The 16813-nt window shown below is 49.9% G+C and overlaps 2 protein-coding genes across 5 annotated transcripts in view; one reads left to right on the top strand and one right to left on the bottom strand.

Moving 5' to 3' along the window:
- Positions 1-557: 557 nt before the first annotated feature.
- On the top strand, positions 558-6606 carry LOC142988142 (olfactomedin-like protein 2B). Its single transcript, XM_076137184.1, has 10 exons — positions 558-1134; positions 2277-2546; positions 3175-3282; positions 3497-3652; positions 3734-3980; positions 4063-4359; positions 4441-4560; positions 4662-4838; positions 5058-5254; positions 5604-6606. The coding sequence occupies exons 1-10, from the start codon at positions 844-846 to the stop codon at positions 5991-5993; spliced, it is 2253 nt and encodes a 750-aa protein (XP_075993299.1). The 5' UTR covers positions 558-843; the 3' UTR covers positions 5994-6606.
- A 4182-nt stretch (positions 6607-10788) lies between these two features.
- LOC142988140 (armadillo repeat-containing protein 1-like) overlaps positions 10789-16813 on the bottom strand; it is a 70947-nt gene continuing 64922 nt past the window's right edge. For 2 of the 4 annotated variants that reach the window (XM_076137182.1, XM_076137179.1), the window contains exons 2-7: positions 14646-14858; positions 14410-14501; positions 13826-14015; positions 13395-13511; positions 13203-13277; positions 10789-13117 (exon numbers count right to left, since the gene is read on the bottom strand). In XM_076137182.1, the coding sequence (XP_075993297.1) occupies positions 12926-13117; positions 13203-13277; positions 13395-13511; positions 13826-14015; positions 14410-14501; positions 14646-14807 (828 nt within the window). In that variant the 5' untranslated portion in view covers positions 14808-14858 and the 3' untranslated portion in view covers positions 10789-12925. Of the gene's footprint in view, positions 13118-13202; positions 13278-13394; positions 13512-13774; positions 14016-14409; positions 14502-14645; positions 14859-15446; positions 15729-16813 lie in introns of those variants that run through there. The other 2 variants (XM_076137180.1, XM_076137183.1) reach the window with 2 other exon arrangements.

The raw sequence follows: 16813 nt of genomic DNA, 5'->3' as shown, positions 1-16813 counted from the left end.
ACAGGCCACACACACAACACAAAGGAGCTATTTTCTGCATCTTCAATTATGGTGGAGGCCTCAGCGTCTGCAGCGGTGGGCGTGGCCTCTTCTCTTTATTCTCACCAGCGACAACCAATAAACTGCTGCAGTTAACAAAAGGTTTCATCAGCAGAGCCACAGAGAACATCTGAGCTATCTGCTAACGTCTGATCTGAAGCTAACTCATCTTGAAAGGAATAAGAGGAAACTACTGAGCTTCAGCCTGCAGAGAGAGAGAGAGAGAGAATGTGGAGGTGGAGAGCTCTTATTCTGTCTCTCTCTCCCTCATTCTCTCTCTCTCTCTCTCTCTCTCTCTCTCTCTCTCTCTGTCCCCCCTTCTCTCTCTTTTCCCGTCTCTGGCTCTGTTCCTTCATGATATCTTCTGTTATTCCACCTTAAATCTGTATTAATAGCTTATGAGCCATCAACAGTCTTCCCCGGTGGCCCAGACCCTCCCCCCCTCCCCCCCTCGCCCCCCTCTCCCCCGCCCCTCCCCCTCCCTGGTTTGGACCGGGGCCGGTCCAGTGGTTTGGCCGCTCACCGGGGCGACACGTCACACAGAACCGAGCTGGAGCTCTTTCGTCTCCGGCTGCGTGTGAACTCCTGACGCTTTCTTATCAATGACGGCGGGAAGTGACCGAGTTTAGATTCTGACGAAGCTTTGGTGCCGCTTTGTGAGCGATTGGACTTTTATGATGGACAAAGTGTCCGGAGGGCTCAGTAAGTAACTCACACACACACACACACACACACACACACACACACACACACACACACACACACACACACACACACACACACACACACACACTCTGCGCGGAGATGTGGCGCAGATTGTCGCTGTTGGCTCTGTGCTGTGCCGTGAGTGGACTTGACCCGGGCCGGGATGAAGCGCCGCTGGGGGGCAATGACACCGTTCACTCCCTGGGGAAGATGCCGGTCACCGCAACGACACCGACAGCGCTGCTGGATCGGGACCGGGGGGAGAGCGCTGCCCCCGCGGCCAGAGCGGCGGGCAGCCGGGGAGCAGCGGAGGAGGAGAGGATGATCCAGCAGCCCACCGCCGAACCACTGGAGGATGAGACGGACAACCAGGAGAACATCATCGCCCAGGTCAGTGCTGATGGATCATCTAAGAGGAGGAACACACCGCTTTCATCTGACAAATCAGTGTTAGGACTTTTTCTAAAGTCATTTAAATGCACCGAAATAAAATCTTCCAAAATGTGAGAGGACTTAATAACCAAGTCAGACCTAAATGTGTTTAGTTCAGAGCAGAAGATCAGCTGGAGCTCCTCATCATGACACTTAAAGTCTCAGTCAGACCACAGCTCAGCAATGTTTTCCATGCTCTTATTGTGGAAAATCAATTGGAAATGAAAAGCACACATGCGTTTTGAACTTAACCCCTGGATTTCCCTTCTCTCCTCTGTGGACGCACATCAGGCCTCGCCCCTGGTAAAGTGCACTCTCTTTATTTTCCATCGAACGCAGTCCAAACCTCAGGGTTCGTCAGTTCAGCCTGCAGGACACTTAGCGGTGGCTCCGTGCGCGCTGTGGCTTTGTGCACGTTAACAGTTTACTTCCCTCTGACAGCTGCTTATGGAATATCTTTTTATCTTTCGAAATATAAACGCTCCAAAACCAAAGTGTTTGCAAACCGTCACACAGGAAGCAACACAGCTCTGTGCTTCATTCAGGGAAGTCTGCCCGCTTTATTCTTATTGTTTCCTTACGTCTCATGCTGCTTATGTAATGTGCCACATGGACCCTGGAGGTGTGTGTGTGTGTGTGTGTGTGTGTGTGTTCAGTGCTCTTTAACTAATGTCATTAGCATCTGGGTCCTGAATGAGGCTCGTTTGGCTGAAGAGGCAGGGTGAGTCAAAGATGTCCAGAAGTGTGAAGAGGGACATTTATGAGGATTTCACAAAAATAAGAAAGGAACACAAACCCCTCTCTACTTTGAGGGCAAAACAGCTGCAGCCACTTTGTCAACACTCAATGGAAAAACATCCAATAGGATAGTTCATCCTGTAGTGATCATCATTACATGTGTGAACTTTGACCCAAAGATCATTTCACCAAACTAATGCAGTAGGATGCAGCGGATAAAGGAGCTGCTGCAGGGGAGAGGAGGACAGAGTTATTGCTCTGATAAAGACATTTGGGACCTTTTTGTGTCTTACGGCTCCTTTAATAATAAATAAATGAGTAATAAAGTTCTCCTCAGCGGTTTTTCTGTGTTTCCCTCTCAGTTGCTAGGCGACTACGACAAGGTGAAGACCGCGTCATCGGGCTCCGACTGTGTGTGTCGCTGTATCGTCAGGCCTATCAAACGCTCTCACTGCAGCCGTATCCTTGACGACCCGGAGTCAGCGTCCCAGCCTTTCTACACTGTGGAGACGGTTACTAAGGGAACAGACTGCAAGATGTGTGTGTGTACGGCCCCATCCTCAGCCGTTAACCCATGTGAGGGAGAGTACAGGTTTAAGAAACTACAGGAGGCCGGCAGAGATGACATTAAGGTACACACACACACACACACACACACACACACACACACACACACACACACCTAAGTGATATATGTAAAACTAGAATGCATACCTCTGCCAAGGCTGATCAGTGGTCCTGGTAGCACTCCCTCTATCAGTGAAGAAATTGAACAGGTGATTGATTATATCATGATCAAACCTCCAACACACCACCCAGTGTGGTCACAGACATACAGCACTGGTTGAAGACTGAGCAACGGCCTCTCACATTTTACAGGAAATCCTATCAAAACGTAAACAAAGATGAAGCGCTTGTCCGGATGGTCCAGACATTCAAACTTCAAGTCAAACTTTGTGACAATGGACCAAGAAGACAAAAACAATGAAATATGGAGTTCTAGCTGAAATGGGCGTGGCCAACATGGAGGAATGTGGGGCACGTGGCTGTGACAGCACCACCATCAGGCAGGATCATGAAAACCTGCACACCAAGTTACAGGGACATGAGTTTGTAACATTTGGAGTCCTGCTGAAAAACAAACCAGACAGACACAAGTGAAAACATGAGTGAAAACACAAGGTAATGAAATGAGAGGCTGATGTTTCTGCTGTTTGGTTCAATCTCACGTATGTTTTTTGCGTGTTTGTTTTTGTTCAGCTCTCCACCATCATTGACCTGTTAGAGGGCTCCATGTATGGGATGGACTTGTTAAAGCTTCACTCTGTCACCACCAAGCTGCTGACCAGGATGGACAACATGGAGAAGGTGAGGGTCCGCTTCTGCTCTTCTTTGCCACAGCACTGTTATACACACTGAGTGCAAACCGCTGTGTCTGGACAGTGACACTACAGCAGTCTGACACGTTGACTGATGCTTTCTCTATTGCTCTTAATGATGTCATCAAAGGCACAGCCAGCAGGGGGCGTGCACAAAATGCTTACGGTACGGTTACGTCATCCGATCTGTCTGTGCCTTCCAGGCTTTCACTCGGAATTTAACAGAGAGATCGAGGGAAAAAGAACGTGGAAAGGAAAGAGTGAAAGAGAAGGAGAAGGAGAGGAAGGCGCAGCAGAAAAAGAAGAAAGGAAGTGATTTGGAACGCACAGGACAGAAACATGGAGCCAGCAGCAAGCAGGTACAGACTAACATACAAACAAGGGAAGGGAAGTAAATACATTATGTCCCTGAAGATACAATGGCCCTGTTCTTATTTCAGAAGAGTACTGAAGAGCGCTCTGCTGGAGGTCAGCCAAAGAAGATCCAGTCTGGAGAGAGTCTGGAGAACCAGCAGCCAACCAGAAACAAGACAGCCACCCAGAAGCCACCCAAAGACAAAACAGAGCCAAAGCAGCCAATCAGAGACAAGAACAGTATGGTCATCAGGGGCGTGACCTTCTACAAGGCAGAGAGAGAGAAGAGCGATAAAGAGGAGGAGGTGGAGGAGAGAGGAAGAGGGGAGAATAGTGAGTGTGCATGTCTGAAACCTTTCTGAATCTATGATGAAGCCTGTAAGTCTGCAGCTCCAAATGTTCCCTTCTCTCCCAGCTTCTCTACCTGGTCAGGCTGCGGTGGATTTACTGATCTCTGACCAGATCCCACAAACGCCTCCTTTCCTCATGGAGACTCCAGGACTCCAGGCCACAGCTCCCTCAGAACCTCAACCTACAGACCCAGAGAGGAGACCCACCACCAGAGTACCAAGTACCACCAAACACACCCCAACTACAGCCAAAACAACCACCACAACCATCAAACCACCTTTACTAACTACCACCACACCAGCCGCCATGACGACTCCAAACCCAACCACCACACACACGTCTACTCCTCCACTATGGAATGGTAAGAACAACAACAACAACAACAACAACTACCACCATTAGTGCGACTGTCACTCACCCAACTACAACTCTGGACCCACAGGTGCCAGTACTGGGCCACCCATAGATGCATCTCCCACGGCAACGGAGTCTCCGCCAAGCAGAAAACGCCTCAGCTGGACGGAGAGCCCTGCTGACCAACCCGAAACCACCAAGAAGCCTGGTACACACACACACACACACCACACCACACCACACCACACCACAACACTAGACTTAATGATCTGCATGTGTGCGTGTGTGTGTGTGTGTGTGTGTGTGTAGCACTGTGTAAGGACACAGTAGCCAGCCTCTCTGAACCAGTCCAGCAGAATTTGTATGGACACACAGACGGTGCCTGGATGAGAGATGCTCGGGGACACGGCAACGTCATCTACCTTACCAATGGTCACTATGGCGACAACCTCCTGGAGTTCAGAGACTTGGACACCTTGAAGTCAGGTATTAGACGGGCATGTTTATATATTTACAAGGTAATTCATTTAGAATCAGTCACCAAACCAGACCAGAACCGGACCAGACCAGACCAGACCAGACCAGACCAGACCAGACCAGACCTTTCACTGGCTCTGATGTACAGACTTCAGCAGATGTGGTGTGTGTCCTGAACCTAAGCAGAAGCATGTGTGTGTGTGTGTTCTTTGTGTTCTTCCTGCTCAGGTCAGGCGAGTAATTCGTACAAACTGCCGTACGGCTTCACTGGGACGGGCCACGTGGTTTATAATGGAGCCTTCTACTACAACCGGGCCTTCAGCAGGGACGTGATCCGCTACGACCTGAGACATCGATACGTAGCTGCCTGGACCACTTTACACGATGCCATACTGGAGGAGCAGGTCCACCGCACGCAGACCGAGGTGTGTGTGTGTGTGTGTGTGAGATGTAAGGACGGTCACAGCACACCGAGGGATGATTTAGCACAGGAACAGACACTGGGGTCGGGGGGTCAAGAAGGCAAAGGGAGGAAGAAGAAAGAAGATGTTTTTGCAGGACAGCCATAACTCCTCCAAGGCCTGACAGGTCTGGCAACATAGTTCGGTCCTCCAGGTTTAGATCATCCTCAGGGTTTCACAGCCAAACCTCTGGTCCAGGTTTGTCTCAGTGATCTTCTGGTCATTAGGTTCTGAATGTCTGTCTGACTGTGAAGTGTCTCAGATCCCTCACAGGCCGTGTGTGTGTGTGTGTGTGTGTGTGTGTGTGTTGCAGGTGGAGTTTGCTGTGGACGAGTCGGGCCTGTGGTTGCTCTATCCGGCTCTGGACACAGAGGGTTTCCACCAGGAGGTCATTCTGCTCAACCAGCTCCGCCCCCAGGACCTTCAGCCAATACAGAGCTTCCGCACGGGTCTGCGGCGCGGGCGCTACGGCAACAGCTTCCTGGTCTGCGGTGTGCTTTATGGGGTGGACAGTATGGAGCGTCTCTATGCCAACGTGACATACGCCTTTGATACACACACGCTCACACACACCATGCCAAGCCTGGCGTTCACAAACATGCACACACACACGTCACAGCTGTCTTACTGCCCTTTGGACAAGAAACTGTACGCATGGGACAATGGACATCAAATGAACTATGATGTCATCTTTGCTTATTAGCCTTTTCATGTATGAACGGAGACAAAGAGGGAAAAAATGGAGGTTAGATGGACTCACAGATGAGTTCAGCTATTTGATTCATATGTTATTATGTATTATGACTGTGGATCAGTCCAACCAATGTTAACTGCACACACACACACATGTACGCACAGGCACGCAAACACACGCTCACACACACTGTGTTTCCATTGCAGGGATCCTTTCATTCCTTCAGTCTGTCTGCATAATTCACATATAAATGCTGATATTTGGCTCTGCGGGGATGCAAACATGCCATCTGTTTAGAAAGCTCACTACTTTTCATTCCGTGGCCTGTTTCAGCAGCGTGGACCATCAGGTCATCAGGATGTTACAGTCTGTCTGCCTCTGACTGCTTTGGAAAACAGAATTGAGTTTCCCCAAATGCACCGAGCCTCCAAATCTGAAAGCATCTGTCCTTCTGTCCAAACGGCGCCGAGTGCCTGGACGTCCTCTGCAGTCCAGATCAGAGACTCCACTGCTGTTCACAGTTGTTGGTGATGTGGTGATAAATACTTCAGTCTTTTAAACGTGGCGTCTCCGTCTTTGTTATTTGTTATGATGGGATGGGAGAGACGGACACGCCTCGGCCCTGACATGGACCAGGTCCGGACATGGACCAGGTCCCGACAAGGACCAGGCCCCGACATGGACCAGGCCCCGACATGGACCAGGTCCCGACAAGGACCAGGTCCCGACAAGGACCAGGCCCTGACATGGACCAGGTCTGGAGAAGTGTGTGTAGGAAAAGGTAGTATTCAGACCTGCAGTGGAAAAGAGCGAATAGAAAGCCCCAAAGGCAACACAACACGGCGTCAGAGGAGTGAATCACGTCCACATATGGAAAAGGCCCAGACTCGGGGGCCACAGGGATGAAGGCCTCCACACTAATAGGTGTGTTTGCATGCCTCTGTGTCCCAACGTGTGGAAGCTTTCTTTCCACACATTTTCCAAACCCACGCACAGCTGTTTCCCTTTATGAGCCTGAGCGTGACAGCAGAGCGCCCACATCGGGTCATTGAGTTAAGGTCCTAATGTACCTCACTGCAGACAGACACACTGTACAGAGAGACCCAGAGGGGTCCACGAGACCTCCAGCAGTGCTGTGGAGGCCCGCCAGCATCTACAGACAGATAACATAACAAAATAAGACCAAGTTTGTGTTTAGCTCAGCAGCATGTTGACCTGTTTGTCTTCACTGAGGCTAAACTGCACACAAACAATTGCAGTCCGCCGCGCTCAGAGTAGGCATGACGCGTTGCCGTGGTTACAGTAGACTAATTCATTCACCAAGTTTCAGGAAAACCAGTTCATAACATTTAAGACAAATCCTGCAGATAAACAGACAGACGGACAAACTGACAGTGAGACAAACACAGAACAGGTCGTGGTTTCTATGACGACCATCAATGATTTGTGCCAGGCATTTAAAACGATTAGTGGTGAGGTTTTACAATACCCACACACACAGAGGGGTGTGTGTGTGTGTGTGTGTGTGTGTGTGTGTGTACTCTCAATATGATGAATCACATAAACGGGGCTAATGTCACACACCTTCACTTCAGGAGAGGGGAGCTTCTAAATAGGGATACAAACAGGAAGTGGGCGTGGCTGTTGGTTTGGGCGAGAGCTTTGTCCCTGCGCTGCATGGGAACAGAACTTAACTTAGGTGCTGCGTTAGTGGAGGTAGACATGTATAAGCTTTAATTTATACTAAAGGTTCTCTCCTTCATACCTTCTCTCCCCGTCTTTGCTCCGTCTGTCTGGGCTCTGCCGGGAACATTATTGCTGGGGTTGATTTAGTTTTCCTGGAAGCAGCAGAGCCGCTGGAAGGATCCCAGGGTGGAAAAGAAGCGGGAGCCAGGCACTGCTTCAGCTGTGAGCGGGACAGAGGAGGGACAGAAGGCCTCTGATAAGACCTGAATACACAGAGAGAGGCAACAGGGCTGAGCTACAGACACCACGGAGCAGAGACCCTGGAATGACTCCAGCATACAGAGGGTGTGTAGGTGTGAGTGTGGGGGCCTGCTGCAGCTCCAGGGCCTCCAAGCTGCTAATGGATCCTGCAGACCTGCAGCTCACCAAGAAGAGCTCCTTATGAAGAACTGTACAAGGTTCAGGGGACCTTCTGACCTTCTGACCTCCACTGAGCAGCACACAAGGCAGAACATCCACTAGAGAAGATTCTATGATAGAAAATACATGAAGAAGACTTAATCTGTTCAATCTGATTAGATCATCAAACGTTACATAACCATCATGTGTGTGTGTGTGTGTGTGTGTGGTCACTGACCACCGAGTGGGATGAACAAGAAAGAAGCCCATTCACACCCACTGCATACCAAACCACGTGACATGAATGTGTGTGTGTGTGTGTTTACGTAACTCATAAAAACTTACACACACACACACACACACACACACACACACACAGGAAGCAGAGATTTGTTAGGCCAAGCAGGCTGAGCCACACACACAGATGAATAGATGATCTGCCGTTTCCTGGGGAGAACCCAAACACGTCTCAGCCTCATAAATCACACATTATTAAGATTCATTTACATATTTTGTCCTTCAGGAGGAAAACAGGACCTGTGTTAGGCGGCTCCATGAAGACTGACCTGGATTCATGACTGTAAGAGAACAAAGATGAACTGCGGAAGCTTCATGACTCCTGTTGAATGATTGACTCCTCAGCAGTGTTGTTACTTTGAAATTTAGCAGTTAAACAACAGCCAAGCTACTCCCTTCATAAAGCAGCTGGCCACACACACACTCCTGAGTAAAGTAGCTACACTGAAACATCACTTTGCTTCTGTTCTGTCTCTTCATAACAATCACAGTCTGATCTCATAAAGAGGCAGGTTTGGATTTGTTAACCAGCTGTTTAGGGATGAAGGTCTGAAATATACAGTCAGACTCAGACACTCATCAGCTGCTGCTCCTCTTCATCCCACAATAGACTGGATGGCGTTGAAGCAAGTTTGGACAATTTGGTTTCAGACAAAACTTTTCTTACGATGCGTTGAGAGGAAGGCAGGAGAACATAGTAGAAGAGAAAGAAGTGAAGGAAAGCAGTGGGGACAGAAGGAGACAGGAAAGAGTTAATGTGTCGCCCAGACTGAAGAGCTCTGCATCTGGTTTGTTACTCTGAGCACAAGGACGCACCGATGATGATGATGATGATGATGATGGGACAGAGCAGACACATGATGATGATGAGGAGGAAGGTTCAGGTGGATAAAGAGATGAATAAACAGTGAAGGATTGGATGAAGAACAGAGACGTCTGAGGTCAAAGTGTTGGAGTCCAGACGACTGTAAAACATGATACAACGGAAAATCACTTAGTTTGCTTCATTGCCTGTGTGTCTGGGAATGCTGGGAGAAATGGAAAGACAGGACTGGAGCATGCTGGGAAGACACAGGAACCAGCTGAACTGTGGACTGACTGCAGTGGAGAGACGTCCTGATTTCCTCTCACTGCAGCAGCATGAAGCATGAAGGTCCTGGTCTGTGTCACGTGCAGCAACGACCGAGCATTTCTGGCTTTACTAACATCTGCAGGAGCACAGGACACATCTGGGCTCTTACTCTGGCCCTGTCCCTCCAAAGACGCTCATTCTCTCCCATTCAGAGAGGGGAAAGTGAGAGAGGACCGCCGATCTGTGTTTAACCCTTTAGTGATCAGAGTGGACCGACCTGATCCCTCTGACTGGGGTATGATCAGCAGAGCTTCAGGTGAGTCCTCAGAGGAGTAAAGGAGCAGCTCAGGAGATCTAAAGGTGTGAAGTTAAAACTCAGGAACTGTGACAAAGAAATGACAGGAAATGATTTCCCCATTCAGCAACATCTGGAGTCTGAATGAGTGCAGCAGTGTGTCAGCCTCAGCCTCATTACTCAGCTTCATCTCTCAGTAACCAGCAGCACAACATCACTTAACTCCTGCTCTGGGCTGAGGAAGCCCTCCGCTGGCTGAAGCAGCAGAATGAGGAGCTGCTCTGCCATCTTGGGGCTGCTGGCTTTAACTACATGATGTTGTCCAGACCTTGAAGGCAGTGGCAGCAGTGAACAGCAGTGTCGTCATGTATCTACCTGTATCTGTGTCATCTGTGAGCTTTGACTCAGGAGGGTCCAGTGGCTCTCTAGGAAGGATTACAAACGATATCACATCTTATGCATGAGTTATAAATAATAATAAATGATACACAAACCTTTGATGCCCCTCAGTGGTGTGTTATTGTAAATGCATCCATTTACACCTCCAGAGTGAAGATCAGCAACAAGAAACCCAAAGGTGGCAACGGCACAGGTCACTCAGGTCAGCAGCACAGATCTACACACCAGGATGGACGAGGCAGAGCTTCTCCATCCTCAAGTCCAATCAGATATCCATCCATACCAAAGTGAGGATCTTCAACAAGACTGTCAAGGTGGTCTTCACTAAGCTGCAGAACTCTGGAAGGAATCAGAAGCCACAGAGAGAAAACTCCTCTAGAACCCCTCTAGAACAGATGCAGGGCAGAAGATACCAAATAGGGTCTTCAGACAAAGGAGCAACCGCAAGAACTGCTCTGGGTGCATCTGCCACAAACAAAAGGGCGACATCACCAGACCAGACACACCCAGAGGAGGAGAGAGGAGAGAGGCAGCTGAGCAGGACCTGAGGGAGGCAAACCTGAAGGATGAAGGTCCGAACTGAAACTGTAAACTAGGATGTGAGGAGTTGAGCAGTGAAGCAACAGACAGGCCTTCAGGTAACACACACACACACACAATGTTTACCACACACTTTTATTCTGGTAACACACTGCTGAGTCATCATCAGACTCCAGACAGCATCACAGCACACACACACACACACCAGCCACAGGCGGCACGTTTCAAACACTGGAGAATCACAGCAAAAATACTTAAAAGTGTGTTTACAATCTCCTGAGTGAAGAAAAAGAAAAATCAGCTCATGCAAGTCAAAGATCTCATCAGTCACAGAGCTCGAGTGAATCAATGATTTTAAAATACTTTCATGATGGCACAGGACAAAAGAATCATGGGAACACATGAGAGGCTACAGAGGAGGGGAAGGGGGCGGAAGGTGGTCCTAAAGGTCCCAGGCGCAAAGAGGAGATCAGGCCAGTGTGTGTTTGTGCAGTTACACAACAGAGGAGACGGCTGCCATCCATCAGACCTCAGGGGATCTGGTTACCTAGGAAACCACACTGTCCAGTCCCATAGCTTTGGCCCGGTGCGGCTCACGTGAAGCCTTCTGGTCTGCAGGTGGAGCTGATGAAGAGGATGAAGATGAGGTGAAGGTTCATCTCCTCTGTGGTGGTTTCTCTGCGTGTATTTTCACTTGAATGTAAACAAAGGTATGAACACTTGTTTGTGTTTCCTTCAGGTACATGCAGGCTGAGACACTTCCTTCACTCCTCCTCTCCTCTCCTTTCTCCTCCCTCCTCTCCCAGCTGTCATCTGTGTCGCAGGAACACTGAGAACATTTGTTGGCAAACTGTTTGTATTAGAGGCTCCGGATTTAAGTGTTTCTACACAAAACAACGGTCCAAAAGGATGCAGGAATCATAAATACAGAGAGAGGGAAAGAACCCGGAACACATGAAGCTGGGAATGTGCAGGTTTGTCTCCACGGTCAGAAGAATGTCGCGGGATCTTTGTGTTGGCCTTTAACTTTTTACAACTGGATGAAGGAGAGGAGTTCAGACACACACACACACACACACACACACACACACACACACACACACACACACACACACACACACACACACACACACACACACACACACACACACACACACACACACACACACACACACACACACACACACACACACACACACAGTTTGGCTCTGTTGGCAGTGAGGTCCCTCTGTCCACACTTTGGTCCTCCTTCAGTCAAACCTGGCAGGAAGTCTGTAAACATTTGGTTGTAACACTGAGGAGCACAGAAGCCTTTGGTCTCTGCTCTTCTGCACTGAAGTCACAGCTGTGGGTCGGAGTGAAATACTGGGTCGCTTGATTCTGCCTGAACTTTGTGCTGCCGTGGTAACATGACACATACCATAATGAGCCCACAGCAAACTCTCCACCGTCTGAAGGTCTGAACCAGCGCTGAGATGGGCTGAGATGGGCTCAGGTCCAGTGAGAAGCTGCAGCAGAGGGAAGCGTGAAAGAACAAACTCTTCCTCTAACATTAGAACGCCATTTTGGTCCCAGAGCAAAACAATAAACTCAGGTAACTTTGCTCCACGGCTCCCTGCTGCACTGTAAGGGAGGAGGGAGCAGAGGAGCACACAGGAGAGAGCAGGAGATCAGTGTGAGGGCATCCACAGCAGGGAGCAGAGTAAACACAGGAGCTCGCCCCCCGCAGGCTCACAGAGGAGGTGCACTCCACCTCTCACACACACACACACACACACACACACACACACACACACACACACACACACACACACACACACACACACACACACACACACACACACACACACACACACACACACACACACACACACACACACACACACACGATGGTTTCAACAGAAACCAAAGGCACAGCGAGCTGCACACACACACGCTGGAACACGGACACCTGGAGAATCGAGACGTGACCCCGGCTGTTTCCTGTTGGTGCAAAGGTAAAGGGAGGAGCCTGGGACGCAGAGTGTTACACTGGTTGATGCTGACAGGCTCCGCCCTCATGCAGACGCAGGACACTTTCTGTCCCTTAAGACAATTTGGTTGTAACAAAGATGGAGGCGTTGTCCTCCTCCCTCTGAGCTCCGCCTCCTCAGGCTCCCTCAGCTCAGACCAACAGGGGAGGAGTTTGGCAGCTGGTATTTGTTGACTGGTTCTATGCAGCGTGTGGGGGGGGGGGGGGCAGCCTGGTGGGGATCACCAGTAGAAGGAGCGGGACAGGAAGTTGGTGGCGGCGCCCAGCCAGCTGCTCCCATCCTGCCCAGATCCCACCCGGGTCACCGCCTTGTCGGGTTCTTGGGACGGACTCTCATCCTCTGGCAGATAGTCTGGGAGATCCATGTTCTGCTCCACCTCCTCTGAACCATCCTCAGCCAACGGGATTAGAACCTGAACACACACACAGGACATATGTATGAGTGACAGGAGGAAAGGCTCAACCACCACAGAGACCAGCAGCACAATAAGAACCCACCTCCTCTCCATTCTCTCCCTTCACCACCTGCTGGGCCTTCATCACCTGGGTGGAGGCGATGGCCGACGCCAGAGCCTGCAAACCAAAACATCACTCGTTCATTAAGCGCTCAGTCCATCACGAGTTACATCACCAGCTTCTCCCGGACACACACACACCCACACCCACACCCACACGCACACACACACGCACCTCGGCCTTCAGGTCGGAGCGGACGCGGACGATGCATTTCTGCACGGCCATCTGGAAGGTGAAGCTGATCACTCCTCTGATTTTGAGCAGCGCTTCCTCACACATGCTCCTCCGGCTCTGAGGAGAAAGAGAGGGACGAAGAGGACGAGGAGGATGAAGAGGACAAGGAGGACAGGCGTGTTACTGACAGTCTGGGTTATTTGAGCTCTAATTCCTCCCTGACTCTCTGTGATCTACTTCCACTTGGTGAAATCATCCAGATGCAGTCTCTTATCAACTCAATGGAAAGTTGAAAGAGCGCCCCCTGCTGGACACACTGTTGATGTAATGATGTGAGGAACTACAACGTGAGCAGACGAGTGTGTGAAGTTAGTGTGAACCTGCGTCATGCCTCAGTCTGTCTGAACTGTGAGAGGAGAGCAGGAGCTGACCGGGTCATCCAGGCCTTCGATGTGCAGGATGATGGTCTTGGCCCTCTTGTTGCTGGAGCCCAGGAAGAACTGGGCTTTGCGGCGGCTGCTCACCGCCTCCTCGCCAGGCTCAGAGCCGCCGCTTCCGGAGACCTGCAGGAGCTCGTAGATCTCTGAGGCCAGGAGCTTGGTTTCCCCTGGAGTGGTCGCTCTGGGAAATGGAAAGGACTCGATTGAGATGAAGACTCACTCTTCTTCTCTGTATTTTAGGTCAATCCCCCTCATCAGCACCTCCACATCCCTCAGATCAATCAGATGAACCAACAGGCTGATTCATGTTACAGCCTCTAAAAGCTGAAGCCATAAGTTTACACAGAACACTGATGCCTTAGAAAGGTGTCTCCCTGTGACCTTTGACCCTGGAATGTATTTTTTTTATTGGTATCTGAACAGAAAACATCAACCAACATGTTCCACTTTATAAACTTTAACCCTGTCTATCCTCTAGTAAAGACAAGTGTCCTCAAATGACTGCATTAGGTTTCCACGGTAACATTTGAAACTTAAACCAGTTCGATTGTAAAGCTAAAGTCAGAGTCACTCACTTCTGCATGACGTTCTGCAGGCTCAGCATCATTCCCAGCTCTCCCCTCAGCTTCTCCCGGTTGGGTCGGCACTCTGCCAGGTAGCGGATGGCCTGAGACACACAGAACAACGTCAGCTGGGCCTTCAGACTCACACAAAGCTCACACACACACACACACAGACATGTAAACACAACACACGCATGTCTGAAGCTGCGTTCACGACTGACATCACTGAGAGAGACAGGTGAGCTCACCAGGAGGGCCGAGTAGACCACCTGAGGGTTGGGGTGGTCCAGGAACAGGATGAGTCCAGGCAGGCAGCCCTGGTCCTGGACGATGGCCCTGCGGTTCATGGGGTCAGCAGCCAGGTCCTTCAGCTGGTTGACCACAGCCAGGGCATCCGGCTCCACACTCATGGCTGACCGCTTCCTGTGCTGCTCACTGACCCATTCAACACACACCTCACACTGCAGAGACAAGGAGTAGAGAAGAACATGAAGGAACACGCCTTTACTCAACAACAGCTTCAGTGAACTTCAAACTTTACAGCCCCTCCTCCTTTAACAGAGACTTAAAGTTCCTCCATTACATCATTCCTCCTCTAAATTATGTGTATGTGACACAGAGCATGAGGAGCTCCTGCCCCATCAGCAGCTGTGTGTGTGTGTGTGTGTGTGTGTGTGTGTGTGGAGCAGGAGAACACAACGACACAACATCAGAGTCAGACATGAACATGTATCTACCCGTCAGTCATTTATAGACACATGAATACAGACTGTACGCGTCTGATAGTCACGTGATCTAAACATCATGTCGCTTCAGGTCGCCTCGGTCATCATAACATCACACTAACATGTCTCCGCCCTGTGCTGAGTGTTTGAGTCTCAGCTGAGTCACGCAGCGCCCCGTGTCCTAACAACACTGCCCGGAGCCACCACCCCCCTCAGTGACGCCCCGGTGTCCCCCGGTATCTGTCCTGCCTGCGTCTCCACCGTGACGTTCAACCGGCTGTACCTACGCTAATGCTAAAGCTACCTAGCGTTAGCATGGCTCACCTCTTTCGATGTTAGCCAATGGCCAACAGCTGTCGTTAGCAGTTAGCTGCTAGCTAGCTTCTCCTCTCCTGCGCTCTCAGGCGGCGCTCGTGGCGGACATGCGCCGGATATTAAAGATTCGCTTCTCCTGACAGCCAGTGAAGACAGAACAATGACACACGACAGCTCCCGAGCGTTTAAACGAGAGGACAAATCAAGTATGTGGCCATTTTCAGTGAGCGCAGGTGACACCGGGTTGTTCTGCCTGCAGGAGTGGCTGACGCGTTCACCTCCCAACATCAATGCGTATGATTGGCCATACGGGCGTCGGCCGGTCTGTGCTGACCAATGAGCTGCCGTGTTGTTTGAATCAAAGGCCCGACGCCCTTTGGGTGTCGCCAGACTGAAGCAGAGTGGAAATGCTGCTGATGGATGTGATGAGTCAAGGATGCGTCCACATATCGACTTAAACAGAATTAATTTACTTAACTGTGTCTCTTTGTGAAGCTGTGGGGCGATATGTATTTTGAGATATCATTGTTTTTCTGAGATAACGACTTCATTTCATTAAGAGGGAAGACTAAGCTTTCTCTCTTCTCTGCTGATCATGATGCTTTGTGAGGCTGATGAGGTTCAATGTCTCTTCTTCTCTCTAATCACTGCACATTTGTTCAGAGAAAAACATTCATGTGTGTGTAGGACAACAACAGTGTTCTTCAGATTGTTGGGAAAGGATCTGAAGAAAATAATGCTGAAGACTCAAATGCTCCACCTTAGTGTGTGTAAACAGAAACCTCTCCAGAACTCCAAGTGCCAACTGAAACCTCACACATTCACACACGAAAAATAGCATCCTTGTAATTGTGGGACAGCTTTAGTTTGAGCTGTTCCGGTCCTTGTCAGCGTTGAAGAAGGAGGTGGAGCCTGACAGGCAGAACAGAGACGATCTGGATCAACAACTGCCTGCAAACTTATTCAACAACTGAGGAAGCTTGAGTTGGGTTGATCCTCTCTGCTGCAGTAACAGACTCCACTGTGCTGTGAGGCCCATAGTGACAGCAAACCCACAGCCTCTGTACTAAAACCTGACAGCTCCTCACTCCACATCCTCTTTTACACTACAGCAGCACCATCAAGTGGACAACAGTTCACAAGAAATACCAGTATCGATGTTAGATGTTGGAGAAAAACTTCATATAAGGCACAGTTCACCTCCAGTATGGATATAGAGGTGAAGAGAGGCATGGTCATGATGCAGTCGAGTTAGTACAGTCGATGAAGATGGAGGACCAATGAAGTAAAGGCTCAGACCCATCAGAGTATCTGTTTTCTTCTTCTCTCCTCCCCTCTCACTGCAGACATGAAACACTGGCTGAGTAACATCCTGA

Source organism: Genypterus blacodes, unplaced genomic scaffold, assembly GCF_046128005.1.
Source record: "Genypterus blacodes isolate CSIRO-AG114 ecotype Tasmania unplaced genomic scaffold, CSIRO-AGI_Gbla_v1 ptg000298l_1, whole genome shotgun sequence".
Classification (NCBI taxonomy): Eukaryota; Metazoa; Chordata; class Actinopteri; order Ophidiiformes; family Ophidiidae; genus Genypterus; species Genypterus blacodes.
This window is presented reverse-complemented; position numbering and strand designations above follow the sequence as displayed.

Bases quoted from the DNA above. Each gene is read 5' to 3' on its own strand.
- LOC142988142 (XM_076137184.1), top strand. From the start codon at position 844: ATGTGGCGCAGATTGTCGCTGTTGGCTCTGTGCTGTGCCGTGAGTGGA. The intron at 3,653-3,733 runs GTACAGACTAAC...TTCTTATTTCAG, and splicing joins ATGGAGCCAGCAGCAAGCAG to AAGAGTACTGAAGAGCGCTC. The intron at 4,360-4,440 runs GTAAGAACAACA...CTGGACCCACAG, and splicing joins TACTCCTCCACTATGGAATG to GTGCCAGTACTGGGCCACCC.